The 13,783-nt window shown below is 38.4% G+C and overlaps 1 protein-coding gene across 1 annotated transcript in view; it reads right to left on the reverse strand.

Annotated features, from left to right (window-relative positions):
- Positions 1-13,783, reverse strand: part of fndc3ba (fibronectin type III domain containing 3Ba) — a 167,142-nt gene that overhangs the window by 20,672 nt on the left and 132,687 nt on the right. The window contains exons 19-23 of the mRNA XM_088614103.1: positions 13,044-13,216; positions 11,458-11,571; positions 10,298-10,447; positions 6,483-6,763; positions 993-1,208 (exon numbers count right to left, since the gene is read on the reverse strand). Coding sequence (XP_088470229.1) covers positions 993-1,208; positions 6,483-6,763; positions 10,298-10,447; positions 11,458-11,571; positions 13,044-13,216 — 934 coding nt within the window. The remainder of the gene's footprint in view (positions 1-992; positions 1,209-6,482; positions 6,764-10,297; positions 10,448-11,457; positions 11,572-13,043; positions 13,217-13,783) is intronic.

Here is a 13,783-nt window from a genome sequence, read left to right on the forward strand (position 1 = left end):
GTGGTGGTGCTACCACAACCGCCACACTCATTAAACTGCAGTTAAAGGCAACCTTTTCTTTTCAATTTAACTTCGGAGTTCAGTGAGTGGTTCTGTATTTCATTAAATTAGTTATGGTTTTAGGCCTATCCGGGATTCTAATGTGTTTTTAAAAATACAAAGAAACTTTAAAGTACACTTAAAAACACTGCTTCAAAGAATCAAATTACACTGCAATCTAAAAAAATACCCTGAAAAACTGGTAGTTTTCCACAATTTTTTTCTAAATAACACACAGACATGCAGATAAAAATAAAGACAGAAAAACCGTCCTGGAGAAACACATCTTTTTCAAAAAGGTTTTATTACAAAAATAAACTGACCTAAAGCTTCTACCTTTTAGACCCAATGAAAACCAATACTTTAAACTTGTTAGTTTTAAAGGCTGTTGGGTTATGGAAAAAGCTACCCAGCCATGCTGGTGAACCTGACACCTGACTAAATGAGATCTTGGCATCAGTTGTTAGCAACCAAACAAGACAGATGGGGCGAATGACCTCATCTTGTGTGAAACCTTCCTAATGTTCATAAATGTGATCAATAATCGAGAAGAAAAAAGACAGAAGTCTGACTCTGATGATTGTCACTGATGCAATGTTCAGCAAATGGGAATATACGGTACATAGCATATGTACTGTAGCTAGACTCAGATCTCTGAAGACCAGATCTAAACAGCCCCAACAATCACCAAACCTCCTTTGTAGATGTAACACCTTCATATCCATGCTTGAAATAAAGACAGTGTAGTTCAGGAGCAAACCACGAAGAAGGCTCCACGGCCGAAACGTTTGCGTTTTCTTTCTTCTTTTTTTCAGCATGGAATAAACTTGTTCCTTTGCAGCCTACGCATGCTGACGCAGCTACCCACCTGAACTACTAAAGCACTGCTTTGGCTGTTTCTTACTGCAGTGCAGCTAGATCTATCAACCCCAGCAGTTTGATGAGCCTCTCACCTTCTGTTCTTGTCCTCGATCTGAAGGGCGTAGGCCACGTCATCCGTGAGGAGGATTTTGGTGTTGCTGTTGTCGCCCCACTTGAGTTTGAGGCTCTGGGGTCCCGCGGCGGCGCACTCCAGCCGAGGGGGTGCTGGGGGCAATGGCCTGGTTCGCACCCGGAGGGGCTGGCAGAAAGCTCCGGCTCCGATCTCGTTCACGGCCCGGATCCTGAGGCTGCAAGCGAAGCCAAGAACAAAGTGAACAAAGTGAGGACCAGCTCCAACGGGAGAACCACAGAGAGGAAGCAGCCCGGGTTCAGCTGAAAAGATTCTGAAAACACATTTCTGTATTCTGTATAACATTTTTGAAGAATGCTTCAAAAGACTGCAGCACAAAAGCAGACAAAATCCTTCCTTGTGAGGTGTAAGACTTTAGACCGCTACATTTGAACAAGTGATGACACTGACAACACAATGGGGAAATTAAGTTACCAGCACAGCTCAAAGACTTGTAAGAGAATACAAGCACTATATAGGCAGGACAATTACTCCAAAAACAGACATATTACACAGTATATCGACGCAATCAATGTTAATCAAAATCTGCAGTGCACTCTTCCTAAAAGAAGAACAGTAAACATCCAAGATAACAAAAACTTGGATGCAAATGCAACAAAACCTGTTAAAGCTTAACCTGTAAAGTTAAAGTTCTAGGCAAAGGAAGAGTCAAGGAAGAAATCAAATTTGTTCAATATATGCATACTATAATAACTAATCTGACATTTTAAAACAAGACTTAATGAGTGAAACAAGTACAAATATGGGGGGTACTTTATTAATATTGGTACAATATTAAAAATAAAAAGTTGTCTATTTCTAACAAAGTATTCTATATTAAGCACCAATTGCATTTCCTGAGTAAATATAAATTATTTATTCACCTTATTCATCAATGCATTTGAAAACAGCTAATCTTTTGACAAAAAAAGTTTCTGAAACACTGAACCATATTTAATTGTACAGTATATATCCTAGGATAGTTTGAGGCACAGGACATAATCAGGCACCATACTCGAAATGGAAGTTTCGAAAGAAAGAAAGAAAGAAAGATTTCCAACTGAAGTTCTGAACATAGCTGTTTAGAATTGAGACTAGGATCAAAGACGAGTCCAAGGTTTCACATTTTAGGCCAAAATCTGAACTGAGTCTTAAAGACCTAGCTTTGAAAAATGATTGTGTCTGGTAGGCGATTTGGGTGCTTAGGAAGTAAAGCAGAAAGTTTGCAGTGAGTCTCCTTAATGTAATTAAAACACATAATGAATATCTTCTGATCCAAGAGTGTATTTTAATTAAATTTATCAGCCTAAAGGGGTATATACTGTATTAAAACTTAATGTGCCTGAGGAAAAAAAAACATTTTCAAGCTTTACATTTAAGTCAAGCTGATGTGTCTGTTGGTTGTTATGGAAGTGCTTGTTGTTCCCATGTTCCCATTAAAAATACATTAAAAATTGTATTCAGCAAACCAATATGTTATGCTATTGAAATGAGAATACTTGCTTATTACCAAGAGCAAAAATATAGATAATGTATGCTCTGGACTCGGACTTGGAGGACACAGGGTTTATATACTAGGTGGGTTGAACCTTTGAGCATTATATAAATGGATATAAACATAAGTGACAATGGACTAAAGCCCCAAAAAAGTAATAAAATACACCAGAATATTACCTATGCATTTTAACCAAAATGAAATTTATGGGCAATTCTACTGAAAAATGTAAAGTGTAATAAGGCAAACTGAACTTATTTTATTAAAATAAGTGAATACAGAGACTATAGTGTCTGTTTTTTTTTTAGATTTTACATGAAAGCTTAAAGGAGGCTTTACTGTCAAGTTTAAAAGTTAAATTTAATTAATCACCCACTCAACATTTTATATCTGATAGCATTCTGATGTAATAACTTTTTTTGCAGCCATTTTTTGTATAGCTGTAAGCAGCAACATGCTGTCCACTGGTTTAAAGAAAACGTGTTAACAATAAGACATTTCTTATGCCATTTTCCTCTTCAAAAGAAAGGGATAACATGAGTCAGAAAAAGCAGGGTTAAAATATGCTTTCAAAAGCCACTGACCCTGACCACAGCATGAAACATCTTTCTGTGTACATTCTTTTAATGCTCAGAAGTGTTAACTTAAGACTGAAAACATCAGACCTTTCACTATTTAGCAGCTGCATATCTTCAAAAGCTTAATGATCAGGTCACCTTCTTTGTTCCTTTAACTATTTTCTAAACCCACAAAGTCAAAACTTGGGAATTCTTTAATATATCATCTCTAAAAATAATATGGGCCATTTTCAATAACTGCATTCCTAGTCCACATATGGAAAACCCAGTCTAAAAAACTGTCATACAACTGTTTACATTCAAATCATGACTATATTTCTCTTCATAGCATCCTCTGGCTTTTGTAGTCTTCTGAAGCTGGCTTGGTATATAGATTTACACACTATGTAAGAGCTAAGAAGAGAAAAACTGTGGCCAGTTATGGAATGTTTGTGCTTTATTGCTGCATCAGGAGTTTTACACAGGAGTAAAGATTTGCAGTATAACAGATATTTTTTATCAGGTTCTGTACCCATAAATATAGTCCTTATAAATCAAGGCAAAATGTCATTGCTACACAGAACTGCCTCCTTTGGATAGACTTTTACTTCTAGCAGCGTAGGCGCATTGTATTAGGAAATACGGTTTGAAGTCAAGAATATTGTATTTTCACAGGACTAAACTAATAGAACAGACTGATGTTCTCAGAAAAATTTTACAGACAGCGGAGCACAAGTCTTCCTTCTAAGGTAACACATTTAAAAAGTTCAAAAGCGATCTCTGAGGTCAGGACAAAAGTGCTAGACTTTCCAGTGACACCTAGAGTATACTTATTGCTGCTGTCTGACCATTCCACATCAGCTTAAAAAACAGTAGGGACATGAGGCAATTTGAAAAAACACTTCTGGGCTCCTGTTAGTACTTGGAGCCAACACTGGCGCAAGTTGTTTATGGAAATAAATTGAGGATCAACATCTTTCTAGGTTTTCTCAATGCTCTTTTTCTTGTGTGGCACTGCTGTTCTACTTCAAAAGTAAGTTCACACATTTTCTAAATTGCTTATCATTCCATTTGGTGAAACAATAATGTTTAGACTATGTAGTTTTTTTATCAATAAACCTAAAACCTGTATTGTGTTTTTAAAAAAATATTCTACATTTAATAAAAAAAAATAGTAAAACCGACACATGATAATTTATTTTCTTTACTAATATCTGGTTTTGTTGAACAGTCCACTAAATTATGGATCATTTACTGAAAGCTCTTTCTTTAATGGCCACTTTCTCACAAGTATATTTGATTTGATTTCTCACTATATACCCACAATTAGTGCCACTGCCTCACAGGCTCCCGAGTTCGATTCCAGATAGGGGAGCAATCAAATAGGTTTTAACATATAAGATATTGCTCTGTGAATATATAGAAACCATAGTTACCTAGTGGTGTTAATAGTTTGAGCTCCATTATTTTAGGAAGCATTTGTGAAGGACAAATGTGAAAATTCTTTAAGGACATTGCTTAAATTAATTCCAATCTGCATCACCATTTTGCAGATGTGCACATTAGAAATGTAACATAGCATGCTTAACTGACACAGACATTTAATTGACATTTAATGGGAGAAGATGCCTTTGAGACAGAAGTATCTATACTGTATGTCTATAGGATATTGAAGTAAACAGATTTTGTGTTACCTTACAAGCATTGGAAGTCCAAAGACATTTACATTAAATCATTCTGCTGAAGCCCATTAATAAAACATGTTATTCTTTTATCTTAAGCTTGGAACTCGCTTTAGCATGCTTAGTGTTGCAAAGTTAATCCATCCATCCATTTTCTAACCTCTGCAACCAATTCTGGGACACGGGGGACCTGGCAAGCAATGGTCACAGGTAGGATACACTCTGAATGGAACGTGAGTCCATCACAGGGCCCCCCCCACTGTGAGGCAGCAATGCTAACCACAGTACCACTATGCTTCCCAAAGGACATTCATATCAATTATTATTAAATAAACAGTTTTAGAGTATAAAACGGTCAACAGGACTGACCAGAAGAAGACAGTAAACAGAAAGCTAATACTGAAAGATACAAGAAAGCAGGTTTACTATGACCAGCTGGGATTGTGTTGTGAATGTCTGAGTGTGCAGGTCCAACCAAGTGCTGAAGAAAGCATCAAGTCAACCACTGTATAAAAAGACTGCTAAACCTAAGAAGGAAACTTAAAAAAACATGACTGGTGAAACCACTAAGCAAAATATTCTTGTTCCAAAGAACAGCAGACACTGCACCAGTAAGTGTGTTTTTTTTTTCAGGAGCTCCTGGATACAGCACTTGGACCTATTGCCATCAGACACCTGTCCTGTCTGGCTAGACAAAGAAACACTATATCAATGCTTTTATGACTTGCCTAGCCTGCATACAAATAGTTACAGCTCCATACAATAGTTGCTTTTTCTGGGCAATAAAGCATTATTTCTGAAGGCTGTTGCTGGGAAGGAAAGCATTATCACAGGGTAGTTTAAAAGTTCAAGCAATGGAGAAAACATTATGTCATTAATCAGCCTTATCAGAACGTGTATCAGGCTTGCTGTACAAGTTGGATACTTCCACAGAGTGAAGTGATCACTTACACAAACCCTTTAATGTAATGTCCAAATAAGTTAGAAATAGTAAAGATCTGTCTGAGTGACGCAGATAACACCCAATACTTCAGGAGGCAGCACAACGATGCAGTAAAATAACTGCAGCATATTTTAAGAGCCATCATTATTCTTCTGGCTGCAGAGTCAGTTTAAAAGGCAGAGCATTAAAATGTTATCAAAATCATACAGCTAGGGTGTTAATCATAGCTCGCAGCTCCTGAAGCAGGCACTCTTGTCAGATGGGCACTGCAACCCATGATTATATTTTTACACTGAGCATATCGCTGTCCATTCCACAAGTGACCTTAATACAGAAATGCCTGATTTGTTTCTGCTGGTATGGATAAAATCAGGCTCTGTCACACTTAAAACAAGCGTTCATATATTAAATTATGTTTTGTTGTTGTTCTCACAGTCAGTTTGGTCAAGTTTCTTCCTCACGAAACAACCCTGTATTTCTGGCACTCTGAAATACACGAATGCTTTGCATGCTGATTCAGACATAGTATTAATAAAGGGTTTGGGTCCCCCCAAAACATATAGTGAAAGATGTAGTTCTGCATTAATGTAGAAATACCATGAAAATTGAAACGAACATGCTCTTTACTTTTTTAAAATTTATAGCACAACCCTATGGAAAAAAATTTATGATATTGCTTTACCCAGAAAAGTTAAATGGAAAAAATAAACCAGTAATGGCTTGTTTTATACAAGCAGCACATATAAGAGTGAAATTGCTTAATGGCTTTGCTCACCTGTATTCACTGTCTGGCTGCAGCCCTTCAACCACATAGCAGGTCACATTGTCCACTATAATTTGACTGTCTCCCAGTTCGATGGTGTATGAAATTACTTCTGATCCATTATTGCAAGGCTCTTCCCATTTTAAAGCAAGGCACGTGGAGGGGGAAATTAAATGTGCATCTATGTGATCGCTGTCTAAAACAAACAGCGTGGAGACCATGTCAGGCACAGAGGCAGGAGTCCTGCATGTCACCAGCTCGCTGTAGGACCCTGCTCCTGCTTGGTTGGCAGCCTGGAACCAAAAAATGAAGAGGAACTCAGTGTCTCTTTATTCCTGATAAAACCAGAACATATTTAAAAAAACACACAGGAAGGAACTGAAGGACTGGGAAAATCGTTGAGTAATAACCAAATACAGTACATCTCTAAGATCAGATGGGAACTTCTCACCCTTGAGACAGGGCAGAATGCTTTTTTAACAGAGCTTCATTTTTAATTCAGTTAATTCTGCAGAAAAGCATGATGGGTTCCTTTATATTTAAAAATATTTGTATGTTTCACGCAGGAAACACCACTGCCTCGTGTTACAACCCAGACACAGTAAAACCATCTCCACAGCAATTTCCCATTTTAAACATCCCCAAGGTCTCCATCTCGTTTTTATGTTGCTATGTAAAATAACTTGAAGGCAGCATGCTCTTGTTATTTCCGACCGCCAGCCACTGTCCTTCCCCATTTTCATAGCCGCTAATTCATTCACATGGGGGGAAAAGATAAACCTGATCAGTTTTGGAAGATATTTAGAAGCACAGCATTTTGTACATTCAGTGTTAAATTTCACACATCCAGTTAAGTGATAAGATAAGATCACTTTATTGGCCATATACAATTTCTTGTATTTGTCTTTTCACTTTGACTTTTCACCCCAACTTGCTCTCCATGAGACAGACAGACAGGAAGAGAGAAGTTTGGGATCAGCCATTTATATGGCACCCCTGGAGCAGCTGGGGTTAAGGGCCTTGCTCAGGGGCCCAACAGAGTAGGATTCCTCTGACGGCCGTGGGATTTGAACTGGCAACGTTCCAACAACAGGCGCAGATCCTTAGCCACAGTGCCACTGCTCCACCCATGCATGAGCAGAGGATCTACCAACACTCCAATCATGGCCATGAGCACTTGCTATTATATACACACTGCCTTGCTTTTAGAATGAAATTGCTTAGTCTGCATGCTAGCCTTAGCCTGAAAATAGAAGTTGTCTCAGTGGTCACAATCACTTTTAAACAATACTGTCATTACTCACTGTGCTCCTTCAGATACATAACATAGTGTAAGGAAATGGACACTTTATTTTTACTATTCTGAAAGGCAGAATAAAATGTGGACATTGAACATATAATATGCAGCACAAAACTGTTTTATAGGCCTTCGTAAACCTTTAAAACTTTCTCCTAACACTCCTGAGAGATTTTAACGTTATATTAGTACTCCAGCCCTCCCATCACAGTGCAATAGGTCTATATTACAATCGCACTCATTTAATAAACTCATTTACTGAATTTAATGTTAGCCTACTTTACTCTATGAAAAAAGGCATGGCAAATCAATAACGAATTCAGCCTGTACACAGGTTTCAAAATCTATCTGAATTGATAAAGATGAGTTACAGGTGAATAAATAGGGATAAATATAACCCTTCTTTCCTCTATGTTTTTTTTCCACTAAATAAAAATTATTCAAATCCACTTCAGAGACAACAGCAATTTCAATTAGCATATTTTTATGACTGAATGCTTTCAGTGCTGTGAATGTATCTTGATTGTAACAGACAGGCAAGGGGGGATGAAATACGATATTTAGGAGAGATTAGTCAACCCACTGGAAAAGGTTCAATATGTGAGACACAAAGCATTGTATACTCTGAACTTGACCTTTCTGCGTACAATATCTGAAAACAGAACTCACCTCAGTGCATAACAATTAAAGAGAAATTAGGACTGTTGTGGTTTAACTCTTTGTTTTAAGTTAGTTATATTAAGGTTTTTACTGCATCTGTTGTGAAAAACCAGTCTGTGAATCAGGTGTGGTGACCATAACCGACTAATGTTAAGAAAAGACTAATACAGCACATGTGGCTGAATAGTAGCTCCATTAAAAGTGACCAGTGTTCTGCTGTGACACAAGCATCTGTCTGTATCCCATAGCACTGCAATCAATAGCAATCAGGAAACCCGCTATTTACAATATGGAGTTCTTGACTGCTATACCAGTAAAGAGGGACAGCATATTGTACAGGCTCAGCCCAAATCTTTCTGGCCTGTGTTTGTGATATGGCCATGTTTCCAATGTGGATGTTTCCAATTTGGCTGATGGCTGTCAGGGCTTGACAAGGGTATTCATGAGCTGCTGCAGTTGAGGGATTTCTCAGACCTGCTTGGAGTGCCTGTGAATGATGTCAGTGAGAGATGTACAACACTTCTCCAATCAGTGCTAACTCTTCTGCATAGGCCTCATGGGGCTTGTCTAGTGGCAGTAACAGGTGGGCAGGTCAGATGAGAATATAGATCATTTCTCATTCTCTCTACACATTAAATAGTTTGCAGGGTAGATTGAGAGGATTAATAATTCCTGACTCTAAACTAAAAAACAATCATACATAAAATATAAAATTAAAGGAAATTCTAGCTGAGGAGCTCTTTTACTGTTCTCCTCAGTTGTCTGTTGTCGGAAGATAACTTTAACCCCTACCTCAGGAAGCTACATGTCCGCATAACCTGTTCTCTTTTCTCAAGGATTAATCCGACACCCTCTTTATAAACCATGAGACAAACTGATATTGCCAAGGTTACAGGAACAGGTGAGGGGAGGTCCATACAGTCTCACTTTTGAGGCTATTTTATATTCTTTCCATTGGACAAAGTAAAATGAGTCAATGTAGCATCACCTGAAATGCCAAGTCAGTAGAATGGACACTAAGAACAAACCAAACTTGGTGTGAAGGATAAACCTTTGAGGATTTCAACTGTTACAGAGCACTCTGAGTTCACCTGCCCTTGCAGTCACTGACATTACTTCTTTCACCATAAATTACCTGACATTGCCTGCAAAGAAAACTGTTAGAAAGCAATTGGTGCTGCAAGAGATCTTCCGCTTTAGCACAAAGATAATGGAAGATAAAGAGTGTGTGCTGCTCTTGTGTGATTGATAGTGCTATAAAGTTTTAATCGCTATGCAGAAAAATAATGGTCACTGTCTTGCGGTGTAGTCAGGACCTGTCTGTCATTTTCAGAGATAAAGAAAAAGTTTTGCATCATTGTATTAACACAGTTTATGCACTGTGAAATTTAAGAATCCATCATTGGGCATAAACAGCTGTATGTTTCTGAACTAATGTTTTCTGCATTGTTTTTTAATAGCAATAAGGTTGAATAAAAGTGTATAAAACTCTTAAACAGTACTGTACAAAATTATCTTTTGCAAATACAGTCTGTAATATATTATGACCAGAACATGTTGTGCATGGTTACGGAAATTATATCCAATTTAAAAAACAAATTAATTAAACATTACGCTGCAGTCAGCACTGAGAATCTATGAATTGATACACAAGCACTGCAAGTGTGATGCACAACAAAAATTGTGAGAAATCAAAATCCCATGTCAGGAATAAAAAAAAAGATAACTGTTCTGCTCACCTGCACAATTATCTTAGAACTTAGGACTTTAAAAAAGCCTGAAAGACTCATAGATACAATGTAGATTAGTAATTGCTGTGAACTCTGAAAATAACCCAAAATCACTTGAATTGTCCAGGCTGCATAATTACCTGTAGTCTACAGCAGTAAGGTGTTGCTGCGTCGAGATCTGAAATTTCATACTGCGTGTCAGTACCACAGTAAATGAGTTCCAGGGGCTCCTCTGCTTTACTCCACTCCAGCCTGTACTCTGAAATGTCAGCCCCAGAGTTCTCTGGGCTCTGGAAAACAGGAAACAAGCATCTATCTGACAACTGCTGAGAGAAGATATGGTATATTTGTTGTATATTCTGTAGCAACTAAAAAAAGCTTTCAGATTGGAATGGACACCTACTGTAACCTTCTATTAGCTGTACGTGATATTGTGCAATACTATAAAAATGATGTGTTTAAATCTTTGAATAATTAACAACACTGACAGCAACATCATGCAGTGTGTTTCTAGGGAATTAAATTTCCAGTTACAGTGCCTCCTGTTGTGTACTCTTGTTGTCCAAGAGACTGCAAACGCCACAGTCCTATTTGTAATGTGTCCTAATTTCCATTGTTGCACAGTTTAAATATATATATTCACATATAGAATCTTAATCAAGAAAAATATTCGCTATAAAAGCCAGTGGATCCCATTCTTTTGCCACAAAGAGCTGCATGCATTTTTTTTGTGAGTGTGAGGGAGGGGGTGGGGGGCTTGTGCAATCAAAGAGCTTTCTCCTCTCCGGACTACAAAAGATTGAAACCATTTGATAGCACAAATTGAAATGTTCAGGGTAGCAATTACCTCTGTACCTTTTTCAAACTATCGGGATGTACAGAAAGGCATGTTTTATCTATGTTAAAAACCATCTGAAGCTCCTGCGATTTGCAGTGCCCTTCAGCTGCCAATCCCTTTGATGTAATGTATTCCGGGATACTCGTCTTCTTTTACAAGCAGCATCCAGCTTCTGTAATTGGCAGTGTCGATGGCAGGAAGTTATGCAGCTCAAACCGAATTTACCATTTGACTTATCACATGGACACTACAGAGCTACATCAACCGGACCCTTATTCTTCATGAATAGGTTACGAAAAGTCAACACTTTCTTCTTATTTACTACAGGAGTTACACCATGCTATAGTGCCATTATTTTATAGAATATCAACTGAAAATGCAACATGGCTTAAAATCTTTGCGTTTCTCAGTAACAAGTATGTCTATGAAATCACCTCCCTCCACGACTTCTTCGGGACTTACCTCCCAGCTCACCAGCATGCAGGTATTGGATGTAAGGGTCAGACAGGGTGGCCTACACTGGCCTGGAGGCCCAGCTGCAGTTGTCACCTCTGTGGCTCCAGAATATGGACCGTACTAGAAAAACACAGCAAGAAACATTCAGTTCCTGATGTGATAACGAAACCATCTGAATAAAAGTGTCAGAAAATACTAGAGACCGAAGATAATTAAACACATACCCCCAGCAGGTTTTGTCTCTGCATAATGCGGTTAAAAGTTCACAGTATACACTAAGCTATTTTCATTGTTTATTTTATTTCTCAAACAGATCCATTCCTAAGATCTTAAAAAAGCAAAAAAATGTGATGATCTCCTTCGTGTGCGTATATTTAATCTGCTTTGTAGATTATGTAGACTGCAAACTAAACAGCCTCTTGCTTGCACATTAGGATCAAACAGATAACCATCTTTACAACCTTGTGTCAGGAAAACAGAGACTTGTACAGATGCGGAAAATATCCAAGATAAATCAACAATAAACTCCCATTCACTCACTTATTGTACTTAGTGTTCAATACACCCAATGCTATATTCAGATAAAAGTTCTGAGTTTTTCTTCTAAGTGCAATTTCATGCCTGCATTTCAAGACAATATCGAGCTCACAATAAAAATGAGTTAACAGCAATAGAGATTAATAAAGAATGGAACATAAAATTACAAGGGTAATCAATTTGCTCTTCACAGGCAAAGCAGAAATAGCCAACCTGTAGCTTAACACTTTCCACAGACTTTTGTCAAATCCGTTTAGTGTTATACCTAACAACTGTCTTCTCCAAAACAAGGGAAAAACACGCCATTTCATCTAACTAACATGGCATGTGTATATTTAATGCCCAATTACGGGGCACTTTTGACAATGACATTAATTATGTCACATCTATGCATTACAGCTTCTCCACTTAAAACAAAGAATTTTCTGATTGCCCAGAAAGTAGTTCTCTAGGGACAGCATGGATCTGGAAGAGAACAGAATTCATTGACTGTTTCTGTGGTCGTCAGGATAAAAAACGACAGTGTCTGAATCATGTCTCCAGAGCGGATTAAGCAAAGTTCAAACTATCAGCGACACGACCACAGAAGAGGCTGAAAGTTTGTGATGCATTAATGCTACTGTGCATTACACTACAAAACAGTCATAAAGTGACTTAAGTCAAATAGACAGAGCAAGCCTTCTCTTAGATAAATGGAAATATGCCATATTAAAAATGTGTAGGGAAAAACCCTTCCTTGTGTATTTTTTTAATTCTGAAATCCACGATAGTGTTCCCAAAGGTTGCATCTGACTTTTCATTTTCATGAACAAGAAATCCTCACAAGCTAAGGGAGCAGGCAAATGAAACAAAAGATCATTCAAAAACGTCTACAAAAATACAAACATTTCTACTAACAAGCACATTCTAGAGCACATTCACTCCTAGTGTGTGTCCCTATTGTATTAAAACTGGCTTGCCCCCCGGTACAATTTTCGATGTGCTTTGGGATAAACATCATGGACACTTCACCAGTCAGGCACTGTGGTGAGACTTCATGGGCCGAGTTTACCCACCCCAGCCTCGTTGGCGGCTCGGACTCTGAAGCTGTATGTGGCTCCGGGGAGCAGGCTGCTGACGGTGCACTCCAAATCAGGGCCGTGATACACCTCCGAGGGCTCCTTGTTCTCTTCACTCATTTCCAGGCTATACTCTGTCACTTCACAGGCTCCCTCGGAGGCAGGACAGTCTGCAGACAAAGAAAGCCCAGGTCGTTAAATGACCTTTACCTTTCCTTCATCGCCCATGACAAACCCACAACACACCCGAAAACATTTCCCTCACGCCATTCTTGTCTTTGGGCAACAGAGGGAGGACGGGCTCATCTTTAGAGAGAACAACAAGAAATAAAACTCATTCTTTTACGGGCTGTCAGGCGAGTTACAGCTACTGCACACAAAAGCCCAAGAAAAAGTAACATCACCAGTCTTCTTATTACAAATGGAATGGCAGCAGTAATTACATCTCAAATCTAGTTGTTCATCAGGCCAGAACATGTTTCAGTTTCTGCTGGGCAAGGGAAAAAGGTGGCACTTGACTTCCCCATGAATGGTGGGCTTGTCCATCCAAAGCCTACCCCCAGTAAAGATGCTGGTACTGGACTCATTTTTTACAGCTGGGTGGAACGGAACATTACTTTTAGGGGTTTGGACACATTACCCTGCAGTTAGGAGTCTAAAGCCCAGCCCTGTAGTTAAGTTTTCAGTATCATTCAACGTAGCAATAGTCCTGTGACTTAATTAACATAAGTTACAGG

This window comes from Lepisosteus platostomus, chromosome 2 (assembly GCF_059453375.1).
Source record: "Lepisosteus platostomus isolate fLepPlt1 chromosome 2, fLepPlt1.hap1, whole genome shotgun sequence".
NCBI classification, from domain to species: domain Eukaryota; kingdom Metazoa; phylum Chordata; class Actinopteri; order Semionotiformes; family Lepisosteidae; genus Lepisosteus; species Lepisosteus platostomus.